The following is a 26956-nucleotide window of genomic DNA, read 5'->3' as shown; positions in this document are numbered from 1 at the left end:
AATAATAAGAACAAAAAACTCATTACACTTTAATTACTGCTTAAGAAGATTATTAAGTGACGCTAAGCATTTGAAGTAAACTCTTGCGATATGTGATCAGGTAAGTTATCAGATAGAACACATCACATTTAAGTTCCTCCCACTGATGCCTATAAGAAATCAGTCAACGTTTAGGAATAGCTGTCATATTGTGTATTAGGCAGGACAAAACGGTTCCCATGTTTTCACATTGGCTAGGCTGGCATGGAAATTTGTATCCGTCACTGCTTTTATTTTTGTGGCTGCCCATAGAAGGATGCTTCAGATTAGTCATCTCTGTATCGAGGCAAAGATGCAAAAGTTTTCCTTTACCATATCAGTCATCTTCCTCACTTACATTCCTGCTTTTGATCAGAGTAAGGGCCATCTGTGGCCTGGGTTGGAAGGCGAGAACAGAAGGGCCAAGAAATGTGGGGGCTTTAATCTCCACTTCCCTTCTTAACTGAGGTGCATTATTTGTGTTAGGGTCATCTTAAAAACAGTCAAAGCTGAGTAATCCAAGCTTTTGGCTCACTGATGAGACTGAAGAACATATGATGACCAGATTCAGATGCAAGTGAACACTGACGTCTCCTGGACACTCCTGGACTCGAGATCTTCAGTGTTGACCCCGAGCAGTCTCACACTGATTATGCTGTAGATGAATACACACATTCACAAAGGCACGTGTGTTAGTATCTGTGCGTCTGTGTTTATGTTTGCACCGTCCCCTCAGGGAGGGAGGTAATGTTGCTTCCTCTGTTCTCAGCACATGGGCAGAGCTCACCCTTACCTCCTTATCAAGCTGATTGGGTTAATTGCATATCCTTCCACATGCCCTCATGTCCTGTCACCTGATTGGCTTTCCTCTCACATGGGCCCACTTCTTTCTAATGGCAACAGTATCAGGTCTTTCCTTCAATGACTTCCTCTCAGCCTCACAAGAAGAAAATTCATTTTCGCCTGGTGTTTATTATGGAAAGTAATTAGATGCATTTTATTTAAACATTGAAAATACCATTGGGCCTTTTCAGAAAGGATGGGTGTCACCATAGCTTGGATTAAAACTTGAAAGAAAAACATCAGCATTAAAGAAGTCAACATGCCTCATAGTTAGCTGATTGACCTCCTCTTTTGACTTTCTCACTCTCTCTGCTTCCTGTGTTTCCTCTTGCAACCCACTTTCGCACTCTTGGCCAGCTGGTCAGATGGCCTGGGAGAGAGCCAGCAGCCTCTCCAACTTCTCACATGCTTTTCATGCACAATATCACGCGTTGTAATGCCTTGACCTCTGCATTCATGTTTTACGAGCAACTCATTAACTACTTGAGCCCTGCTGTTCAAATTTATGGGAGCAGAGCAAGACGGAACATGCTTTCAGTAAATTAAGTGGTCCACATTCAGAAGCCCATCAACGTGGCGTGAGACAGATGAGAACGCATTTGTGTGTTCTCGGGTGTGTGTGAGAAAAGTGAGCCACACACCATGCAAGTCATAAATTTTTTAAGTGCTTGGCTGTTCATATATACAGTTCTGAGAAAGGGCTTGTGAAATCTTTTTTATTATTTTAACTTGAAGATAATGAAGATTGGGTTACGTTTAGGAACTATGGGTATGCGTGTGTGTTCAATCTTGTGTGTGTAAGCTGGTAAGTAACTTTGCATGGACAGGTTGTGTAGGACTGCTAGATAACACTTTACCAGGGAAGACACTTCAGTGCCCTAGTGATCAACTAGAAGTCACAATTATAAGTTTTTTTTTTGGCATGAGGAAATATCCCTATATTCCACCTTTCTGAGCTGTCCAGCTCTTAGTCCTCAGTTCATCCAGCTGTCACCTCTGAAGCATTTTATGCTTTTTCCATATCCTGTTGACTCACTTTAAGCAGGTGTCTAATTTTTTTTTTTGCTTTCTGTCACATGTTGCTGTTTTAGTTTGTGTATCTAAAAAGTGTTGAGTAGTTCTGTGGGATCAAAGGATTCTCTGAATCTCAGGGATTCTTCCCCACTCTCCTTCCCTGCTGTGTCTGCTGCAAGCCACTGCTATCAGTTCAAATGGTCAAGTTCAGTGCCGGAGATGCCCACCACTCACACGCATGAGAAACACGAGCCTCCTGCCGCAGCAGGAAAAGCTAGAGGAGGAGAGAGACAGAAGAAGACGGCCACCGGAAATCGCTGACTGGAGCAAGGCCAGCTAATAGCTTTCACAGAGCCCTGGTGCTCAGATAGCATGTCTTCTCCATTAGCAAGTTTTGTTCCGACACGCAAAAGATGTCATTTTCTCCTCTCTTTTACTGGTATTTTGGTGTTACTTTCAGCCAAGCAGGATTCTGGCGGTTTTTGAATGACTCCTCCTGTTTTTAAACTGCCTGTGACTTGACACTAGGATCCCATGTGACTTGTGTGAGTGCGTGCTTGTGTGTGTGTGCGTGCGTGTGTCTGTGCGCGTGTGTGTGTGTCTGTGTGTGTGTGTGCACGTGTGCTCATGGCATTACATTGGGATGAACCCAGGGGGCAAGCAGGGACTTTGATCAGGGTTTTGTCATCTTTATGGGGGTGTTGAGAGGAATACACCAGGACCAGCAGCACAGGACTCCAGCTTAAAAAAGCAGAAGGAAGTGCTGGGTATGCAGCCTCCTCTGTAATGCTGCATAGAACAATGACCAACAAAAATCTTATTTAGTTTTTTTCTACAGTAGAATAGAATAATGTCATTGATGTCATACAGTTTCCCCTTCAAGGCTAAGTGCAATGCTGCCACCAGTGGTCAGGAGGAAGTCTTATATTTCCTTTTTGCAGATCTCCAAGCTAAAAGGCTGACTGAGCTCACATTAAATCATTCATCCAGATTTGACTGTAAATAAATCGTAATCTAACAAAAATCACCAGAGCAGTCCATGAAACAAAATAGAGCTAAACAAAAGCAATACTCTACTTTTTTTCAAACTAATTTCTGTCTAGCCTACTGTAGCATATTATGTTTAGCACAAATAATAATTTAACACATTTCCCTGTACTGAGAAACCCTGTTTTTGAAAGTCTCTTAAGCTATTATGTGGAAAATGTATTATTGTTAAACACCTTTGTGAATTTAGTCAATGATATTTGTTAATTGAGTTCTAAAACTGTATAATTGTCCTTCTAAGTCATAAGAATTTGTGCCAGATATAGTTATGTGTTTTAAACATAGCGTGTCTTAAAGTAAACGCAAAAATGCTCCGTTTTCACCTGGTTGTGTTTGAATACAACTAAATCGTAGGGAGGAGCAAATATGAAAAACTTTACCAGGCTTTTAGAGAACTTTTCAACACCAAACAAAATGAATAAATCTGTATGTTTGTCAAACTAACCACTTACTCTCATAATTGGACTCTTAATGAGAGCTGGCACTTAAATGCAGGCACTTTTGGATGGTAAAATTTTTAAGCCCGGTGGTAAAACACTCCTAGACATGCGGTGTGGTAAAAGTGGTTCATATGACTACAAAACGCCTTTGTATACATTTGTTTTCTTTTTTTTACTCACAAACATGCATCATGCATAAATACTTTTTATTAATTTTTGGTTAATTGCTTGTGCATTACAGATAATGAGGGATTACATTGGAATACTGCTTTTATTAGTTGCTAATAAAGATTATTGTGGGGTTCAGCAATGCCATTAATTTGCTTGGTGAACCTTTTAAATCATTCTTATTTTTTTGTCTATATTCAGAAGATATACATCAGGAAGTATACATTCAACAGGAGTGTGTGAATGTTATCACATGTTCATTGCTGAAAATGTCACGTCACTCCACAAGTTCATATTTGTTTCTTCCTCCTCTGAAAAAATGTAAACTGTAGGCTATCGTTTCATATACATCATGATTTGTGAGCTTATTTATATGGGGAGAGGTTGGAGAGAGATTAGTTACACATGAGTATAAAGCGGATGAGAAAGACTCATGTCTGTGTGTGTGTGTGTGAGAGAGAGAGAGAAAGAGAGGTTGTGTGTCTCTGCTTGCTTGGGTACACATCCATGTGTTCGTGCTTGCTTGTGTGTTTCTGGGAGCTGGGCCCAGTCCTCAGCACGGGACTGTGATGTGTGTGCGGAAGTGTGAGGGATAAAAGCAGAAGAGTAGGGGTCCATACACACACACACACACACACACACACACACCACCCCCTTGCCAACCCAGCGTCCAGACAGCATGTGTGTCTGCCCCTTCCCAACAGCTCAACAACCAAACCGCCTTGACCTCCTCACCTCTCAACTTTACTTGAACTTCAGACGAGAGGCTGTAGAGATGAAGTGCGGGACAGAGACACTTTGTGAGGGATCAGTCATCTGTTCTATTAAGAACAGAAGTTTCATAAAATGGAAAAGCAATATATTTAATGCTAGCAGCAAAGACATGCGTAGGATTTTCTGTTACTTATTCAAGACGTACCCATTTCACGTACACATTTTTGAGTGAAGCTCCACCTCTGATTCTTAGTGGTGGGATGGCTCAGATGTGTAGGGAAAGTGGGAGAATGAAGGGGTTTCTTCATGCTAATATGACAGTGTCGATTCTTTTTCGTCAATTGAAAGGTTGTTCAGATTTATTGCATTATGTGTGAGCAATGCCTATTTATTGTTCGCATACACTGAGTACATTTGTGGAAAGATATTACTTCATCATACGGTGAGCAAAGACATATTTATCCATGAAACTTTTGTTCACAAAGAAATTAATTCAGTCTCTCAGACATTTATTATCTGATATATTTAATCACAGTGTGCTGGTAAGTGGTTCGACAGTGCCTGTGTCTTAGGAATATGTTCTAATGTATAAGCGAGATTGCAGGTTTTTTGTTTGTGTGTGAGGGAGGCTGGTCAGTCAGGCGTAAGTGTTATGAGGTGGCAGGCTAGGTGCATTATTCCTGAACTGGGGGTCTGTTAGGCGCTAGAGATGTTTCCTTACTCTTGTACCATTAACAGACTGTAGCTGCACTCTTGCCTTGGGCATGACTACCAGGAAACTATGCTCTTATCATTAACTACTCACTATACATAAGAGATAGAAAGAGAGAGAGAGACTGTGCACATTTCCATTTCCAGAAAGTGCTGTAAAGCATTGTATGGATAGAGAATCAAACAGAGAGCTGTCCAAATCCCGCAGCACACCTGCTGACCTTTATCTATGTTGTGTGTTTGCTCCACAGTTTAGCGTCAGAGTATGCCCCATTTTTCTTTCCGGAAAACCTGCATTTTAATAGACCTGATCGATGAAAGGAGTATATATACAGGGTTTTATGGTAACTACCAGGCACTTGAGGGCAAAAAAGCTGCATCTTTTCTGTTTTAGATGTAGACACTACGACCCTACTTGCAAACCTTCTCATGAATTGCTCTATATGACTATTTAACCCTCAATTGCTCAGTTGTATAAAATAAGATAAAAACGTAAGTTGCTCTGGATGTGTAAAAAAAGCCCTTTGCACTTCACCATGAATATAACCAAGTTGTTAGTAATATCAGTGTAGCTAAGCTTGAGCTATAGCTTCATGTTGTCAACATAGTTGTCTACAGAAACCGGTTATTGCTATGAGCCAGGCAAGACTTCATTAAGTTAAAAACTGCAATTTTTCTGACAGCTACAGTAAGTGTATCTCAGCCATCTACTGTATCATGAAGCTTATTACACCAATCTGTATCATTAAATGCTATCTGTAAATGTTGGAGTAGTGACATAATTTCCTGTGCAACAATTTCAAAGGTAATGATTTCATCAGGATTTTATTTTATTTTGGGGCAGAAAACATCTATTTTTTAAAAATCCCTTTTGTTAAGTATTAAAACACTGCTGTCCTCTTCAACAAGCCTTTTTAGCTAATTAGTGTTTTATCAAAATGGTGCTTATCAGACAAGCTACAACTTAATCTACAACAATGACTGCACTTGAACAGTCAAAGGTCTGTATTATTTTTAGATTATTTTTTTTTTATAGTTTGGGATTATTGATATCACTTGTGTGATTAGCGTTAATTTATCACTTAGATTATTGATATATATAAGGGTTCCTCAAGGGATCTTTGGTAGGCTGACACTTCCTAAAGGATAAATCCTTTGTTAAAGAACATTTAAAACTTACACCAAAGTGTCAGACCAGAGACCATTAATTGATAGATGAAACTCAAAAAGTGTGTATTGGAGTAGATCCCCATAGGCTGAGAGCAGACCACACCTCATTTCTCATCAGGATACAGAAGCATTAACCTGTCCCCCTTCATCTGGCCATGTTTCTGTTTCTGTGTGCATAAGTGAGAGAGTGTTTGCCAAATTGCAGAGAACTATCTGTGGCCTTCCTGGTAGTGGCGCGTTGAATTCTGGGAGAGGTGTCTGGGTCGATTTGGATCAGTAGCCTTTGCTAAGCTCTGAGCAGCAGTGGAATCGGGTTGGGTGATACTGAAGAATTCAACACTGCAGATTATTCTTCTGAGTAATATTGTCAGGAAAAGTCCCTGAGCGAAATGTGAGCTGCAATGGGGAACTTCAAACACAGCAGCTGTTGAGCATAGCAGGTCAGCCGGCGGTCATGAGCTGGCGTGAATGCTCCGGTCTCATCAACACACTTTCACCCTCTCATAACCTCCTGTGTTCTTGTATATACCATTCCCTCTCTCATTAACACTGAGAATGAAGCTGTTTTTTAAGATCCGAGGAGCTGGAGCAAAGAGAGAGGGAGATGAAGACATCGGCAGTGGCAGACGGAGAGGTGGCGAAAGGTGGGCAGCACTTGTTTTGGCATGTGGTGCTGAGAACAAGCCATGTGTTTGCTGGATCTGTGTGTCAGCATATGCTGGGGTAGTTCTGAGTTCGTGGGTCAGGGGTCACCCACGACAGAGAGGCCACCTGTAGACCCTGTGTGTGTGGGCCAACCATGCTCTTTTAAAGCTCAGATTTACCCCTTTGGTCAGATCAGTGGGGGAACTGGGCTCGATGGTTACCTACCCAGGGTTTTTAGAGCTAGCTTTTTAAAGCTAGCGAACACAGACTCTGTGTGTGAAGGTAGGGAAGAGCTGATGTATTGGACACCATGTTAGTAACCTTATACTTCCATGCTCCTCCTTCTTGCCTCTCCTAAATCAGAATCGAAGCTGCCGTCGGCTGCATGGCCCCAGGCACTGTGCACTTTCGGCCTCTTCAGCTATTAGCACAATACCAAAGTGTGTGTTTGACAGAGACAGAGAGAGTATGACCTCCTCAGTTGAAATCTTGGCCTCTTTGCCTTGCTGTCCCCTCCTGTGCATTCGCCATGCTGGATGACATTCATAGCTGTAGGCAGCTTGGCCTGCTGTATGGTGGTTACACAGATATGTCACTCTTTTTTTTAGCCAATGAGGATTAAGAACTTGAAAGATAGATTTTTTTGTTGTTGTTGACTTTTTGATATATATTTTTTAGCCTCTGTAGGCTGCAAAATGGTGACAAAAAATAAATATTAAAACAGCTGGGCGAGAAGCTATCAGATGTCCTTCGAAAAAGGTAGTCTGCACAAAACATTACCAAGACCTGGGGACGCATCGAGACGTTCAAAGGGCAAATTTTTCTCTCTGTCTGCTTTGGAGTCTTCTCATTCTTTCATGTTCATCCAGAGAGTTGGCCTGTCCTATCTTCTTATCCATCCACCATCTGGGCTTCTTCATCATTTATTCTTTGCTATTTAAACACTTCATGGGAAGCTATTGTAAGGAAAAAAAACAGAAGCTAAAGAATTTACTTAATTAGTTTCACTTACATACTTAGTAATATTCTGTTTGATAGTTGAGACACTATTTACATTTGTTCCCCCAATGATTTACTACAAATATTCCTATTAAACAAGTGTGTGTTCTTAAAGAACGTTTCCTTGATAAGAACATTTAAACACTAAATATTATATATTAGTGTTTATGGTCGCTTGACCTGAAGGTCAATAGACAAATGGGTTTGACGACTCAGATTATTTAACTTAATCAGAGACTATTTTAACCTTGTAAATCTGTCAGTGGTCACTCATTATTTTTATTTTATTTTTTAAATCTTGGTACTGTATGTTTTTTGCAGGCTATACACCTTGTTGTTTGATAATAACCTGGAAGGAAGTTGGAGAAGCTTACATATTCTCATTGTTCTCCCAAAAGCTTATTTAAAAAAACATTATGTATCGGAAAGTATATTTGGCTCCAAATCAAGCACCTTTACTTTTCTCCCAACCAGAGGCCAGCTGGCTATTACCTTGCGTTACAATTAAGGCTCACCTATTTAATCCCCCACAGAAGGATTGAATTAGTGTGACAAATCCTGGGGTCACAGGGCAGTAGCATGTGTAAAGTGCTGTTTCTCACTGGCTCCACAAAGACTGCCAGATTTAAGCTTTTTTGACTCTTGTATAATTGGATTCACAGCCTCGTCTCATCTTTCTTCCCAAATTAAAATCCTCATCCATGTGCTTACTCAGGTAGAATGCAACATTTAGGCTCATGGTCTGATGGATTAGAAGTGACTGCCTTAATGAGTATATGAGACTGAACTTGTGCCCCATTGGTCATCTGGTTTTAGGTCAGTCTGTTCACCAGTCTGACTGTGGCAGCAGGGTGCTGTCCATTCAAAAGCCCACACAGTGGGTCTGAGAGTGTTTTGACGGCTTAGCGGTTCTGGAAATTGATGACTTCTCTGGCGTGAATTACATCAGACAACACTTCATGTCCTTGAGGCTGCAAAGAGTGGGAAGTCTGCCTGCCTCGTCAGCGTGACTGTCTGCATTTGTATTTACACAGTGGTTCATGGCACTTGGCAGCAATCCATATGCGCTTAAATATATTTTTTATCTCTGACCTCTGTCATGGAGAAGAATAAATTCCAGTGAAATGACTGGAGGTCTAAGCTGCAGTTGTGTTGGTAATCACATTTCACGCTATTTGAGGACCAAGGACAAACAGTAAAACATTGTTTTCCAGGTGTTTTCTTTATTATGAATTACTGTGCTGATAACAGAGGAGACAAAATACCTTTTGTCTTCATAACATTATAAGACATGTCTTTCAAGAGAAACTATTTTTTTTCTCTCTTCATCTTTTTCTTACAGTATGCATTTACACTGCTTTCATAGCTGTCCTCCTCTGCCTTAAAGTTAGTGGATGTGTGGACCACCTAACCAGCTCCATTTGCTTAGATTTATTTAGAGGGGTTTAACCTGGCAGCCTCTGTAAAACAGACATCCTTTAAAGGCTGCCAAGGCTCCATTGCTCCTCTTAAAAGCCAGGCCTGTACTAGTGCATCAGAACACAAGAGGCGAACACTGATAGCCACTGCTATTAGACACAGCCTCATAAAGAAGCCTTGGCTTTTGAGCCACTCTGAAGATAATTGTGCAATTAGCAAAGAAGATTGTAGAGTGCTTTGATCAGGCAGCAGCATGCAACTCATCAAGATATCATAGCACAGTTTCCAGCACAGGCGGATGGACACACACAGCAGCTTGGTTTCTGCTCTAGAGTGGACATCCGTATTCATGTTATGTGCTTATTTTAGAGGGGGGAAGGGGTCAAAAAGTCTACTTAGAGCTCAGCAACAATAAAATTGCTTCTTTCATCTGCTGCTTTCAGGGTTATATTACTAAACAATAATAAAACTTTGTTTAGAGTATAAGTTACTGATGGGTACCAAATGCTCCAGAAAGTACATATTAGAGTTAAGGAGTATTTCCCAGAGGAAGAGAATGAAAAAGATAGAAAATGTAAAGAAAACCTTGTAGATGGCAAAACCTGAAGTAGACTGAGGGATTCGGTCACTTTGTTGGAGCAGAATGGTTTGTCTTTTCAGACCTGCTTGCAGTGGAAGGAAAGTCAGAACGACTTATAGGAAAAGGCAGTATATAAAGGAAAGAGCACTTAGCATGGTCTTTGTGTATGACTGCCAGGCCAGGAAGTCCAGAAAATCCACCCTCTCTCCTTCTCTGCTCACATGGACCATAGGGAGCAGTCCAAATTCAGGGATTCTGGAATGGCCAGTTTGGTAATTCTCTCACCTCCCTGGCTTTTCACATAACCCAGGCCTCAGAGGGGAGGAGAGGATGCATGCAGCGCTGGGTGCAGAGATCACGGAGAATGTCCAAAATAGCACAGGGTAAATTTGACAGCATGGGAACCAAATATCAGTCCTGGCCCCTCGTACTGCCACGTTTAGCCTTGTTGTGTTGGGTTCAGGACAAGCCATTGCTCACAATGAGAGATGAATGCCATCCTGCATAAAAAACACCCTGTCTTTGCTTCTGGCTTCTCTCCTGCTCAAAGCTACCTACTGTGCCATCTCTGCTCTAAGGACCTCTTAGAGGCCATTATACTTCATCTGAGCCAGGGAGACTTCATTGCACATGTCAGATTATGCAACTGTTGGGTTTGAATGGTTACCCGGAACAGAATTATCGATAGCTCAGTGATTTGGTGTACTTTTGTCCTTGATAGTCACATACATAATTCCACTTTTTTTTTTTGTTTTTTTTTGTTTTGTTTTTTTTGCAGTAATACTGCACAACCTTGAACCTCAGATCTTGCCAAAGCCATCCAACATTTGAAACCTCATTGTTGGTATATCTGTTTTCTCAATATGTAACCTCATCCATATGTTTTAAGTTTTGGTGTCTGCTGATTCTCCATATGGTTCCTTCACGCTGCCATTATGGACACAATGCAGCTTTGAAGCTTTCAGAATTTGAACTGCAGGGCCACAAGAACACAATACACTTAAGAGAAACATCGACAGCTGCTTCCAGGCCTTGGTGACGAACACTTGGTGTGCCATCAGTGCCATTTTACAGATGTATACCAGTAACTCTATAACCATTTACTGTGATTTCTTGTTAATTAATTGTGTTTGTGGGCATTTATTTAGCTCTTTGTGAGGATGAGATATTCTTATGATCACAATTTTGTTACTCTGTGAACGTAAAAATCATCCTAGTAATACCAGGAAAAAAACTGATTACATGTGGACTTTACATTGTGGCTATCTAACAAATTAATTAAATCACCTTACCCTTACTGGCACCTCAGCAGCATAGTTCCACAACCAGATTTTTTTTTCTGTGTGTGTGGCCACCCATCATAAGCCATCTCTGGAGAGATATGTGATGAAAAACCTAGAGTGACACCCTCCCCACATACACATACACACACGGCCAGCTGCCAGAGTGTGTCAGTTCTGATGCTTCTTTTGATTAAAAAAAAAAAAAAGCATGGAACTCAGCATGACCTTGTGTATCTCTTGTGTCTCTTCAGTGCAGGTCAGCTCACTACAATGGTTCTCACTGTCTGGCCAGAAACACACCTCCTCGAACACACAATCTATGCCCACACCCCCTACATTAAGGCCGAGCTGCCTCTGCCATGAATGCAGCCATTATTTATGAAATGAAAGCACTTGTGACACCTTGGTTAGTCAGTGAGGCAGTGTACCAGAGGTGTCTTCACTGCTCTTCTCACATGAACACCCTCTGATGCTACACTGACTGCAGTCATTGCTTGTCCCCATTCTCAGGGTGTCACACTGTGTAATTATACTCACACGCTCACCACGAGCACAGGGGGACACTGTGCACATCAGCACACACCTCAACAAAGGCCTCCAGACATGGTGCCTCATTAAATTGATTTGGTAAGAGGAGTGATGCTGCAGGAATGCTGCTGTTGATGGGTGGAGGTAGATGACCCGGCAGTTCACAGCCTCTTACTCTCTTACAGCAAACAATGAGGCCAGTGCATAGGCTGTCAGAACTCAGTATCTGGTCACATCATCTAAGTATGACTACTAGGTTTTATAATGCTTTTGGTTTGAGAGCTTGAAGAACTGGATCCAGCATCTCAGAGTTTGGGAACAGCCAATACAAACTGAACTAGGCTCCACTCTGACTTGTTGCAGAAGAGCACAGGCCTGGGAACCACTGGCTGTGTGGGCCAGGGCAGCCATTACTGTATGATGGGGTGGGAAAAGACTCAATGTTCTGCCAGGCTGCCATCCCATGGGATCTTTAGACACAGTTACACTCAGAAGTGGCCGGATCCCTTCCTGCCATCGGGGTCAGGCTCTCTCTGCAACTTCCCACCGACCCAGCAGGGCCTTACACAGCAGCAGCAGGTTAAAATTAGGCTTCTTGGCTATAGTCAATCTCCCTGTTTTCACTCTCCAAAAAATGCACTGCCCTGAGAATCAGAAAGCACAGCAAAGCAGGCAATTTTCACACAGTAACTCTTCTTTGCTAGAGATACTATCCATTTCTCTTGCCCCTCCCCCACTAAAGAGATAGAGGATGAGAGGACTTTTGGGGAGCAGAGCTCTGCACTGAACTCTGCCTGAACTTCCCTGCCTGCTCACCGACTTGAACTTTATTATGTCGCCAATTTCATTTTAAAAAGCTGAATCACACACCAATCCCCCACCAAAAACAATTAAAACGCAGCAGGATCCACCTGTAGGAGATTTCAATCTTGTCGTATGGTCAGACAACCAGATGCAAAAGGAGACATCCTGAGGGTTATAAGAATGTTTATCCTCTTTTTTGTTGTTTTCCTCTGATGACGCTATCTTCTGTTAGTCATACAAAATGGTTTACAGGTACACTAATCGCAGCTTACAGAAATAGCTGACAAACTAGGGTAATATTAAAAATGCATGTCATTCAGAGGTGAAATGCTCATACTGATGCTATGCAAGGCCTGAGATAGACCACAGTTTCAGTGTCTCATAACAACACTCACCTCCGCCTGAGAGAGGAGCTTCTGCAGGAGCTCCAAGCCGTTAATCCAAACAAGTGCAGGCACTAATGCACCCACATGCTCCCAAATAAAGTGAGTGCTTGGCCACAAGTGCAAAGGCCTGGTATAAGTGCTATTGACTCAGGGCGGCTCAGGCCGCTGCCGAGCTTCCAGTAAAAAGGTGTGTGGAGGATCGATGGGTGTGAGGCCAGCCTGCATGTACGTGTTTAGACGGGTCCAAGGAGCTAATGGCTGCCAAGGCATGGACACCCAAGCCTAATGGAGATTGATGGCTCCAGACCTCGTTAGAGCAGACCCAATGGGCTAGTGTTAATGTAAAACTGCCTGTGTGAAGCTGCAGTGGTTCCAATACACACTAGCATGGCAGTATACTGTATGCTGAAGATATACTGTAGCTCAACTACTTTATGTTAAATAATTATTTATACAAAAGTATTTAGATGAATTGTTCGTTTCTTATGTAACAGTCTTGGATTGTGTTCGTGCCAGATGAGGCTTAGAGTGCTGGACTCCAGAGCATGCGAATGACGCTGAGTGTATTAAGATGTCTACGTATCTTCTGATGAATGGCAAAGAATGAGCCATGCCGTATCAGCAAGTGTCAAAGCCAGCAGAAAAACAAGCAGATAGCACACCCTTCTCACATTCATCAAGCTACATTTCACAGTCTCCTCAAGAAGGATGGCCAGAGTCGACTGTCAACGGCCAATTTGTGTCTTCTCTGTCTCCTCCCATGTGGACAATATGAACACGATGAGAACGTGTGTGAAAAGGTGTCTTTGGTATTTTTTCTCCAGTTATCCTCTTTAATATAGATTATAAATATTTGTTTATTCAAAGTGTTTTGTGTCCGTGGTAAAGAGCTCCTTCCTCATACGTGCCACTGTCATCTGTGCATAATTATGTGAAACAAACTCTGCATGTATTCAACACTCATTGTGTGCGTGTGTTTGTGCATGAGTGTATGGCTTGGTTAGTGATGCAGTGGTTTCCCTGGTGCAGTGCTCGAGGGCAGGAGGATTTTGTGTGTGTGTGTGTGTGTGTGAGAAGCTGATCTGAGCAATGTGTCCTGGGCTGATGCTGGGCTGTGGGGAGGACGCCAGGCTGTCTCCAGGCTTGGAGGCCCTCCCCAAAAGAGGAAGAGCGCTTCATAAATCAGACCAGATTAGAGGGGCCGCTGGGCCGTGCTCTGCACGCTGCACTGCTTAATGTCAGAGCCCAACCAATGGCTTAAACATCTCTCTCACACACACAAACATACACACACACTCTAACTCGCCTTGCTTCCTCTGTTTCATGCTCTTCATGCCGTTTTGTCTGTATCGGGGTTCCTTCCTTTGCCCGTCTCCTGTTCTTCATTGAGTCGCATAAGCACACATTGAAACAAGAAGGAATGGATGTGAAAATGAGAGAAAAAATCTTTACAGTAACAAAACACAAAAGAGACAAGGATGAGATTTAGTAGCTGTTTTGTTACATGGTTGAGACAAATCAGACCCTGCAAAGAGACAGACAGCAGTCCTGCTCACACTCACACTGCATGAACAAAGGAGCCTGCATGTCATTGCTGCTCTTGTGGAAAAACATTGTCACAACACACACTCCTAAATGTGCTCTGCTGCTTGCTCTTTCTAAGACACATGCATAAGTGCTCGGTTTGCCTCTATCTTCCTTTTAAATTCATGCTCTCTATCAGACTAACAGACTCAATGTCAAGGTCATAATGAAAAACACAAGTGTCAAGATACAGCTTTTGCCAGTGTAAGGTATAGTGCAAACTTTGTAATTAGCTATTGTGGTTTCCCCTAAACCACTATGAGACTGTTTTTTGCCTGGTGACCATATGTGTTTTGAAAATCAGAACATTAGTTTTATTTTGTGGTGACCAGTAACCAAGCTAAGCTGAGCTGCACTGTGCTGAGAGTAAATGTTATGTAACGCACTAACAATTGAAATGCTTGAAGCCAGAGTGCCTCGTCATCCTTGTGGATATTGTCATTGTAAGACGTGTTGGACATAAGGTTATTTGTCTGTGGATTACTCATATGTTGTTGGCCACTTCAAACAAGAACTCCAGGGTGTGCTGAAGCTTGGTTTGTATGTGGAGTGCATTTTATAGAGTGGTAGAATACAAACGCAGGGGTGGGGATCACCACAGATCAGGGGAAAATGTTATGGGAATCCTCTTTACTGTGCAGCTGAAACAGTTTGAATTTCCTTTCACTGCATATTTGATGGAGATTCAGTTTCTTACTCAGTTTTCAACCATAAGAAGGTAGAATGATCTTTTTCATGTTGGGTCATGAGGATCAGTGCTCTACTGTACATAATTTTCCAGCAATCTAAAACTCTTGACATAAAGTAATGGTTTTCATGTTGTTCTTTCCTATTTTGGGTACAAAAACCAGATGGTTTTATAGTGCTGGCTCTCTAGCGTTTTCTCTCCATATTTTTGTTGTAATTATATTTTGACAACTTTTTTTTTCTTCACAATCCAATTATAGTTTCCAATCCTGTCATAATTATAGCTCATATTGTAATAAAAAGTGCTTTACATCCTTGAGAGAAAACCAGAGGAAATGTGAATATGAAGCCAAGGCAAGCACTAGGAGCGGTAACCTCATGTCTCTGCTGTCAGATACGTGTTGGCCTTTATACACAGCCAAAGCCTTTTTTTTTGCAGTTTGCCTGTTGTGCAGACTGAACCCTCTGTCTTCCTCACTTGCTTTCCTTCTCAACTACATGAGCCTGTGCTGATTGTAGCGTAGTTATCACAATACACTCTCTGAAGGGCCATGGGAACAGAACTTAGAGAAAAGTCACAAAGATGAGAATCATTAAAATGTTCAGTTGTAACACTCTCCCACTCTTTATTTGGTCACAGGGAAAGTATCGATCCTCATCTTCCCAAAGTTATTTATAATTGAAGATAAACAAGGAATGCACATATGTCTGGGAGATGAGTGAACTGGGGGAGCTTTGGTGGGCTGTTTTTCTTTTCTTTTTTTTTTTTTAGTCTTCAGGGAAGTTCTGTAAGGGGAGGGACTTTCATTATAATACAAGAATAACGCAATAAGTGACACTCGTCTGCGTAACGTGGGAATGGCTGTGTTTGCATCAAGATCGTAACACATCCTATTCTTATCCCAGTCTGTGTGACAGCTCTGACCAGAGCTGCCCTTAAACACACTGAGCTGTCTGAGGAGAACAGAAACTTCCGCTGTCCATATACACACACCAAGGCCAGGCCATTCCCAAATCTTACAGCCTTTATGGGAACAGTTAAATATAGCTTTTTGACAGCCAAAGAATACATAATAATCAGCGTAGCTGAGCAATAATTTGTCCCATTTTAGGATGGTCTGGCTGATCTGTGGAATCAGTTTTAGCCACTTGGTTGAAGTTGGGGAGTTGTTTTTGGTTCAGTTCTGGGAATTACATGCCAGACTTGATTAGCCAGATCCATAAACAATTATTCTGCCTTAAACAGAGTTATTCACATCCTCTTCATTCTCCAAAACATTTCACAAACACATTTTATATCACTGTATCTGCATCATCCTCCCACTGTTCAAAAACATGCCTGTTGGTGGAAACAGTTATGATAAATTGCTTCTAGCTGTGGATGTGTGTGTGAATGCATGTGTATGGTCCCCTGTGATGAACTGGCACCCCTTTCACAGTGTATTCCAGTCTCAGTAACTGTAAAAAGAGATTAGATCAGACTTTTTGATGGGGGCGTGAGCAAAAGCTTGGTGATCCCCTGATACTCAAGGTTAACAGGAGCTCTCAGCAGCTGTCAGCAGGACTTTTCACCAAACTCTTCTACTTTCTCAAGCATAGAACTAACCTTCTCTGTTACCATTCTTTTATAAACAAACAAAGCTAACATCTTTGTTCACATCTCTCCATGAGGGTTGGAAGCTCTGATGATATATGCCATTTTCGGGTGGTTTGACACACAGGTTGCTTTCTGTTATCACCTGTAAAATGGTTTAGTGGTGTTGGCTCTCATGGTGCATGGGCTAAAACAATCACCACATGTAGAATTATAACAATTAGCTGATGGTTTGTGTGAGAGAAAGGCCCAGGGCAATAGTCCACCCACATCTTCACCAACTTGTATTTTAGTAACAAATATATTAAATTAATGGATAAACATTTTAGGTCTTCCATATCTTACATGCCTATGCAATTGTGGCTTTAACACTTTTCAAAAGCAATGAGAAATATTTGCAAGCAACTGCTTTGGTGTGCCAAAGACACACATTTCCTGTTTTCTGCTTTGGATGACTGAAGTTAGGATGCTTCTGGATTTACTAAACAGATGACATAAAACAGGCTGAACATGTGAGCGGTTTTGTGTTCAGAGGAGAGGAGAACCAAGCAGAGGAGGCAGGGAGGGAGTCCCAGCCAGCCGACTTCCTCTATCTGACTCGTATATCTGACACTTCATTAGTTTGCACTGTTTCTTATTCCCGTAGCACCCCTGCCTGTGCATAAACCTCACTGCTGCACTTTGTTTGCACACAGTCTATGAATGGAGTTTCCATTGGGTCTTTGTGGTGCAGGATTCAGGAATTTCTTTAGAGAACACTCAGCTCTACATTAAGCTCTAAGCTGCTAATCGTCTCTTCACTGTACAGCCAACCAGGAGTCACCACACCACCTAACCAATCTGTATTATTCTGAAAGGAGGAACACCAAAGCATCCAGGCCTTTGAATTGTAGCCATTATTTCACTATTAGCCTAACTGCCACTGTAGCAAGAGTTATTATGGGGTTTGTCCTCATTTTTCATTTCCAGTAACATCAAAGCAACTTATATTAGGTCTTATTGTTGGAGTTAAAATTTATTTAGACTTAAAAAAAAGTAACATAACACTGACCTAGACACTCTTTGAAGACAATTTGGTCTTTGTTTTATATTGGCCTAGCTGGACACTTGGACTGTTCCATAACAACTCTTGCATGGTCCTAATGGCATCAATAAATTATAAATGTTGAAGTCATACAATGCTATATAAAACATGGAGAATTATTAGTCTGTATATTCTGGCAGCTTCTTCATCAGTACTGGACCTCAGAAGCCATCCATTATCAAAGATTACTGATCAGCATGTAAAGGACACATTTCTACCCTCTCCGTCATAACTAAATGTTTCCCATTCTACATTGTGCGTGTGCTCTTAGAATTGCAAGTAACTACTTGGCTTTGAAGTTTGACATCAGAAATTTGTGGTATTTGGAGCTGGGGTTTGAAAGGAACACAGTGCATCATTGTTCATCGTGTCTTAATGTATATAAAAACTCGCACTAAGTAATATGGAGTATTTATTGGGGAATCATATATGTTTATAGTATTTAATTAATTTATTTATTCTTTTTAAATGTTTTTGTTCTATATCACAGTCAGTTGTTCAGCTACTTCATTTGAGAATCTTTTAAAAATGTCAGGGGAGTGTATCCTATGGCCCGAAAAATGTTTTATCTTCTTGAGTTATCGTTTTTCACTTAATGACCACCATTATGGCCTCAGTGCAGCAGGAGTGACATTAGAAGTTGGAGCTTTTCCTCCCCTCCTCCTTTCTTTCGTTCATTTCTTTCGTTCTTCTCTCTCCAAGGTGTAATGCAATCTAACCATGGGAAAAGACCTGGCACGGCTAAAGCTTTAATGTGTGTAAGGCTCCTGTGTTGCGAGTGGCGTCAGTAGGGCACGGCTACAGTGAGTGAGGGCCAAGGGGAGTCAGGGGAACATGTCTGCTTCTTGTCACTCAGGGCCTGTCGTGTTCAAGAAGCAACCCAGAACGGCACAGGGCGCCAGTGACACCGTACTCTGGTGTAGACTCTGCAGGACGAACAGTAGGAAACAAGGGCTACCTTTAGAGGATCACTAGATTTGCATTTCCTGAAGAAAATACACAGTGATTGCAGTGAGTTGAACAAGTTGGGATATAAGACTGAAGAAAGAAAATAAAAAGAAAATAATCTGAAAACTAGAAAAGAGAAGAGTAAAACTGAGCGGTAGATTGAGCAGAGGCAGTGGAAAAAAGTAAGAAAGCAAGAAAAGAAGAAAGTAAGGAGGAGAAGACTGATGAAATAGGAAAGAGGCCCTACGGTGTGCACTTACACTGCATCTGTTAGTGTTAAGCAAATCTGCTGTCTGGTCAGCCATAAAGCCTATTATGACATCATCTGATGCGGTTGAGTTTCAGACTAACAGGCCTTCCTTCAGAATATTTCAACGGGAAAATCTTACTGTACATAGATTATTTCATCTTATTTTTTTATACAGCATTGATTTTTTTTTCCTCCTTACAAAAAATGTAATAGAAATACATTACATTACATGCAGTGGGTAAGGTAAGAGAGATAGTCTATATTATTTAAACTATTATTTAAACTGTTTGCTTTAGGTCATTTATACTCCATATATCATATTATATTATACGTCCTCAGCAATTACGACCTCTATATGAATATGCCTAGCCATGACCTCTGACACCACTCACAGTGAGAGCAGCAGCAAGACATTTAGCAGTGCAAAGAAAGGGTTTTTTATGCAATGTTAATTTTTTTTTGTTTGTTTTATATTTGCACATTTATATGACTTTTAATTTAGCTATTTATTTAATTAACTTTTCTACACTTTTTATATGTTTCTCTGTCATTGGGGTCAGTGTTATTTTGGCTTTTGCTACACTTCTATTTCACAGCATTTTACTTTTACCCATGCTCATCTTTTCTTTTTTCATTCTTCTCTGAAAGCTAACTATATAGCAATACTTTCATGCTGAATTTGACCTCACAGCATGCTTTTGGATCGTTTTAGGCTTCTGGATATTTTCTTTTCTACAATTGCTTCCTACCATTGCTGTACTTGCCAGCATCATCAGTCTCATTTTATGATGCCTGTTAGGTCCTAGAAAGTCATAGATCTTTCTGTCTATATCTGATATTTCTAAATGTTACACATGTTGTTCTCCCCCACTGTGATGTGTGCACACACAGTGTGTCCTTATTGAGTCATCAGGCTTGAACAGACTTTGTCAAAACACTGTACCAGAAAAACTGACATTGTCCAATTATATATGGACTTCACTTTTCTCTAGAGGATTTTCAGCTTCACCCAGTGGATCAGAGCGTAAAATCGTTGGCCCATTTTCACCACATGTGTTGATAAGTAGCATTAATACCCCACTGATCTTAGCCAGCTCAGTGGGAACACTAAATCACACATTGTACAGTAGTCTATCATGTTTAAAAAAAAAGAGCGAGAGAGCAAAATCTGGGATTTTGATATATGGGATCAGAGCTGTTCTTTTGGGTTACGTTCATCAGGCCTAGTGACAGGTGCTCAGCCTGGCTGTGGCTCACTGTGACCCTGTGGGCTGGCAGTACCGCCTAGCACTACCCATCTAATCCCTGTCCAGCTGTTGCAGTTGTCGCCCCAATCAGTGTAAAGTGTTAGAGCAGGTGGTGGCTGGTTCAGGTAGCCCTGGCACATGCCGATTTCCCGATTCAGGAGGCAGTGACAGAGCTATGCCCCTGAAAAATCCAGGCCAAATGTTTCCAGGGCTGTCAGCAACTATCCAAACTCTCATCCATTATCCCACAGAAGCTCCAGGGTCGTAGTGTAGCCTCAGCTTATCACACATACAGAAAGTGCAGGAGGTGGGGCAAAGTGCACTTATACTACTGCCACTGCAGTATGAGCCAGTCCATCTCTGTCTGACCCACTGCTCACAAATTCATCAATTACAGCAGGCATGGGTGTGTTGTCTGTCTCTTGTGGGAAATTGTTGACTGGTGGGAACTCAAGCCACTAGAGCCATCCAGGATGTTTTGTCTGAGAGTTTGAACTTTAGGGTTGACATGGCATAGCTTATCGCCTGACCTTCACCATGACCTAAAGTAAGACAAAAACATTCACAAATTGAAATAGTGATTTAAGTAATTTACCACAGTTCATTTTTTGAGAATGAGAATGAATTTATTACAGTGGGAAAATGGAGAGAACAAAATATTTCTTACTAATTCTCTTATTTATGTGGTGAATGGAAATGTTGTGCACCATAATCAGTGATTGTAAGCATTACATTTAGAGTTAATATTATTTGATTTTTCTTTGCTTGATGTGTGGAGGAAAAATGTCTGAGGGAGATATAAGCCTCTGTGTCTAAAGTTTTTTCTGCTTGCCTAAGGAATGTCTAATAGAGTCATCATTTCTTTGCTGAGAGATGGCTTTGACCAGGGGCTTAGGAAAAGTCTTGGGCTGAAGAATTCAACCTCAGTATTTTACATCTAAGAGAAAATGGTGCCTTCGGAGGTGATTCTCATTTAATATAATTTCAATCACTGTTTTGCTATCATTTGAGTGTTATGTATTTTACATGATATTTATTTGTTTGTTTTTTCTCTCCAAATCAACAGACAACTGAATTTGAAAACTATTATCTATTACCACTGCCATGGAGATTTTTTACACTTGTTTAAAATGTTGTCTTTAGCAAACAACTTGCATGTTTCACCAAGATCTGGAGATTGGAATTGAAGATCTGGACTAAATTAACCGTTACACCACAAAATCATGACCAAAGAAAATGTTACACAATTGGAAGGCTGGTTGGCCATACAATACTCCGGTGTGACTTTCAACCCTTGCACATAATAGAGATTTAGCTTGAGTGTGTTTCATATGTATCATCCAGATCCTTTATGTGTGTCTGTGTGTGCTAAAGTAGTGGATATGGCAGTCCACCGGGACTGAAGCTCTTCATCAGTATCCAGTGTCCGGAGACACTGTCAGCTCCGCTCTGTGGGAGTGTATCAGTTTGCACGAGGCTCTGTCAGTAGAGATTCGTCTCTGGTTATTGGTCTGTACAGACAACCTTTAACAACGGTGTCTAATGCTAGAGCGGAGGGGAGAGAGGCCTGCCTGCTTCAACCCGAGAGCCCCTCAGCGCTCTTTACGCTAATAACACAGCACAATATCGGACATCCGACACCCCAGATCAAACTCCATTACATTAAGGAAACATTAGACCAGAGAGTCATCCTGATGCATGCACATGTCAAGGTGGCGGACAAGGCTCCAGAGCTGTGGCCAGATTTGGACTGGGAAACACACATGAAGAACAGTGTGTGTTTCCTCTCAGTGTTATTAGTTCTTTGGCAGTTCCTCCCAAATACTAATACTATCACTGCATGTGGCTGGGAGTACATTGTACTTTGTTGCTCCAAGTTTGATGATGTATGCTTCATCTTCCTTGTCACAGTAGTTCATTGATTAGAAAATTACCATGAGGTTTCTATTTCTTCTTTAGATCTTGGACAAAGTCATATTTTTAAAGCAGTTTCTTAATATTGTGTTACATTGCCATAACACATTGTACTAAATGGTCATTTTCTTAACTTTGTGTACAACCCATTTTCAATGAGTATGCTAAGATGAAGTGTCAACTTTAATAAAGAGAAATATCCCATTTTTAGAATGATTCTTGAGTTTCCAAACAGATTATTGGAACAAAATTCAATTGCACTTATTTAGCTTGCCAAATCATTTTCTTCTTAGGTTTATCAATGCTGACAGATCAGTGCTTTATCTTAAACAGATTGCATGTAAATTTTTCTTTGTCCATACAGCAGGATTTAGCCATAACAAAAATAACTGTCTGCAGAAGACTGTTTTTGATAATCCAGTCAAACAGCTTTATGGGACACTTTATCATGCTGATGAGCTCTTTTCAGTGCTACACCAGTATTACAGCCATTTTGTATTGTCTTTATGTGACTTTCATCTTTTAATACTCTAATGTTTGATGGGAACCAAAATGAACCAGTTTCGTTGTTTCCCACTGACCCTCGTTTGGCCTCATCAAGGTTGATTTGTGTAATTACGTACATTTGAGTTGGAGTGGCTGTTCTGGAACCAAAGGTAAGTAAATTTTAGGGTTGTGGCAGTGGTGAGGGGGAAGTTACAAGCAAGGGTAGGCTGATCTTCATTAAGACGAGGCTAGACAGGGGTTGTCCGCTCAGCCTGGCCTTCATAAGGATCATGCCGGTCCAGGCTGAGTGTCAGATCAGCCTGGCCTTCATAAGGATCATGCCGGGCCTTTGATGTTTCATTATGTATGGCTCTCCAGGAACAAAAGCGCACAGGCCACATCAAAAAGCCACCATGCTAAAGCGTTAGGAGAGGCCTCTGCCCTCGCGCTGCACTTTTAGCACTAGATTACTGAAATCGACTGTGTAACAGACAAGAAAAGCGGAGGAGAGAAAAAGCGAGCCAAAACACAAAGATTACAGCAGTATACATCAGAGAGGACTATCTGAGCATCTTTATGCAAGCAGACTCAAGGCACTAAGCCATAAAAGCTGCACGAGTTCAAACTTGCATATAAAATCATCCCAGTACCTGATAAACTTCCTCCATGGCTTTTAATCTCTGTTGCCTTACTGCCGGACTGTCTCGTGCATCTTGTTTTTCTTCTGTAGTGGCACTGACCTAAAAGCTTACTGCTTAGATAAATATAATAAATGTCATGGTTGCTCTCGTGTGGAGGAGAGGCGCTTGTTTCTCATATCCTGATTTGATTGTGCTCTAAGGGGGTTAACTGGGTTAAGAATCTTAACCGCTCTAAAGCCTTTGGAGCAGTTCCTTATTAATCCTCCTCTACTCCCAAAGACATTAGTATGAGGTTTAGGTGGATTTGCCTCACCAGATAACACATTTGACAGAATTGCCTGGCTGCTAACACACACACACACACACACACTCACTCACTCTCTCTCTCTCTCTCTCTCTCTCTCTCATTTTCCTGCTTAACTAATTTAATGTCATGCCAAAGAGAATTTCTGCATGTTCTGTACTATGGTTAGCGTTATCAGACCACACATTCACCCACATTTTCACAAACATCTTTGAAATATTTCCCAGACTCTAAATTAGCAGTTCAGACATCTAAACCTTTATATCATCGATGGCTGTGTTCTGCCATTAGAGTAGCAGATGCAACTCAAAAGTGCAGATTTTAATGGATGAGCATCTTGCTGCTATTTCTGTCACCTCTTTTTTCCTTCTCTCATGTACATGCAAACATGTGTATCTTTCCTGTGTCTACAGTATTATGTCTATTGTCTCACCTGGTTAGTCATTTATTAATTCATTTCTATCTAACTAAAAAAAAATTATACCAGTCTCACAAAACATAGTGTGCGCAACGAATAATAAATTCCACCCTACTTAGTAATTAAAACTCTGCATGTCATCTACATATCAAACTTAATATTTAATTAATGAATGCATTAATTATTAATGCATATACTATGTTTGTAGATGATTATTGGTCTCAGCTCTACACTATGTGTGGCTAGATTTATAAAGAGATGTTCTCAGATTTGACCCCTTGTAGGGGATATTGGTTAACCTGTAGGAAAGTGCCAGGTTTATTAAGCTGACAGTTAATAATCAATAGCCACTTGTTCAGTTCAGTCACAATGATACTGTATAGCTAATAAATGACATTAGAGATACCACTACTTCTTTGTCCCAGTACACTTATGCATTGAGGAATTAAACTATAACACTGATTACAACATGGGAAATTGTCATGTTAAACATTTTAATTTTAACCATTTTTAATTAAGATGACTTCTGTATCAGGCTCCACATAATTTAAGTGCAAAATGTCTTTCGTGCAATTAGTTTTTATACATACACATATATGTACAAATGTATTTTATATGATGTTTAATTGTCAAGAAGTTCAAAATGAAATGTGAATAGAAAGAATTCAAATAAATGAATAACCTTTTACCATGAGCCTCTCAGTGTCCACAAGTGTGTATGACATCTGGCTGCGTTAATACCGAGTTAGGACAGATATGTGAAGAAGAATGGGCAAAGATTTGCCAAGCAATCTGGCAAGAGATAGAACAGAGACGTCAGGACGAAGGTGTGGGGGGTTTTGGGGTACAAGAGGTTGAGGGCAGTAAATAGCATATATTCAAAATATGAAGCCCTGTGAATGCACTTTATTTGAAATAGATTGCAGAATACAAAAATTCCTTATATAAACCTAACATTTGCTGGCTCTGCTACTTACTTGTTATTTATACTCCGGAGTCATTGGTGAACACTTTAGATACATTTTGTTCAGTTTCTAGGAATGAAAATATTTGACACATGATTTTGTTTAAAGACATCTTTTTCAAAATGTCTTTCACTGTCGTTAAAGTGTATTATTAAGATAAATAAAAAAAGACTTTTTATGCTGGTTCATTATCTTTTTCATAGCTAGATTTACCAAGATGCTAATAATTCCAAGCTGACTATGCACAAGCATTTCAAGAAATATGTATATATATATATTCATATATGTATCAGTTTTTGCAAATTAATTTCAAATTGTGAGCGTGTAACTGTTGGATAAGATGTTTTTGGTGCATGACATGGCAGTGACTATAGACTGAACACTTTGATTGTGAGGAGATGGAGGAATTAGCACGCTTAGCATCGCCCCCTCACCTCTGTCGTCCTGCTGGAGATGGACAGAAGATCAGCGTGTCTGTGAAATTCTCTTTATTGTTGTTCAGTGTTTGGATAGTGGCAGCCCCATTTTACACCGAATTCCACCCCGTAAGGCCATGGCTAATTGGACAAATTTGCACAGCAGGGAAGGAAGCACAGCACGGCAGGAGACTTGATATATGGGTACAGAGCTGTACAGCCAACTCAGCACACACACAATCTGGATGCAAGTTGATGCACACAGAATGATAGCTGGTTGTGTGCTAGCACAGTCTTAGGAAGAAGTGTTCTCAGAATGTTAAATTATCATCTTAGACATGACATTCATTGGTCATTCATTACCACCAACCCCCACCCCCCACCCCACCACACACACACTGCTTTACATTTATTTCTACATGTGGAAATTAGAGGTGACCATTGTCAGGCATTTGCGTTTGGTTTGTGTCACAACAGTACTGATTTGAGCTGTGATCACCTTTTTACCTTGATCACTGGTTGTTGTCGGCTGTAATAAGTGTGGGTATGTTTTGAGGAATTCACGCCAGCCATCAGGGACGTCCCAGTTGAGGAAGGTCTACACAATTACTCCTAATGACCCAGAGCTTCTGAACAAGCACTCCCACAACACCAAACAGGTCCAGCAGCAGAGTGTGAAGGGAGGTCAGGATTGAGCTGGTTTGCTTAAGGGCCTCTTCACGTTTCTCTCCCAGATGTAGAAGAAAGGAAATGGTGCGTAAGATCTTTCCTGCTCTCACCAACACAGATGTTAGCAACCATCTATTTTCCTGTTATTTCTTCCTCACTTATGCCATAACTCTTTTGCTTTGAAACAATCCATACAGGAACACAATCCATAATGTTTACAAGTTACAATGTAAGCCTTGCTGTTATTTGTGGTGAGATAGGTGAGAATGCCTCTAAGAAAGACAGTGAAAAAGAGTGGAGTTTGTTGAGTTAAATGATGTGGTAATTGCAGTGGCTGTGCACACAGCTGTGTGTGAGATGTGTGTGTGATGTGTGCAGGTTACAGCACCACACGGTTTCAGCACCGCCTTAGTCGGATAGATCTCAGTCCGGAACTCACCGCATTACCAGTTGGTTTCCACACACACACACACACACACACACACACACACACACACACACACACACACACACACACACACACACACACACACACATGCAAGGGTACCCATGCATCTCTGCCCACATAATGGGAGATTTCAGCACCCAGACCACAGCTAATACCGAAAATGACAAGGCAGAGGGTTGTAGGAGGCCTGCTCCAAATCTGACAGTCATTTTCTCTGTCCGTGAATGCTGTTGTTGTTTTTCCATCATTGCTGCAGCACTAGCTAGGTTTCTTTGATGTGTGATCTGCATTGGGAGGTAGACCGCACAATCTCTGGCCTTCTACGGGCAGGATAGAGCAGACCACTAGATTTTTGCACTGATTTGGCCCTCTGGCTTCATTTAAAATTTCTCCCTTTCCCAAACTTAAGAGCCAAAAAGGAATTTTCTCATGATCATTTTTTAACTTATTATCTCATCCAAGACTTAGCCATCAGATATATGTTAATTGTTATAGAAATTTATTGTTTGAGATATATTTTGGTTTAAGAAAG

At 41.0% G+C, this 26956-nt stretch overlaps 1 protein-coding gene across 7 annotated transcripts in view; it reads left to right on the top strand.

Moving 5' to 3' along the window:
• bcas3 (BCAS3 microtubule associated cell migration factor) overlaps nt 1-26956 on the top strand; it is a 185005-nt gene that overhangs the window by 132238 nt on the left and 25811 nt on the right. The window contains exon 24 of one of the 7 annotated variants that reach the window (XM_047820656.1): nt 21001-21125. The exons of the other annotated variants lie outside the window; for them this stretch is intronic. Within the exon in view, the coding sequence (XP_047676612.1) occupies nt 21001-21104 (104 nt within the window). The 3' untranslated portion in view covers nt 21105-21125. Of the gene's footprint in view, nt 1-21000; nt 21126-26956 lie in introns of those variants that run through there. 7 annotated transcript variants of the gene reach the window in all.

Source organism: Tachysurus fulvidraco, chromosome 11, assembly GCF_022655615.1.
Source record: "Tachysurus fulvidraco isolate hzauxx_2018 chromosome 11, HZAU_PFXX_2.0, whole genome shotgun sequence".
Lineage (NCBI taxonomy): Eukaryota > Metazoa > Chordata > Actinopteri > Siluriformes > Bagridae > Tachysurus > Tachysurus fulvidraco.
Note: the sequence above shows the minus strand (reverse complement) of the source record. Positions and strands in the feature narration are given on the sequence as shown.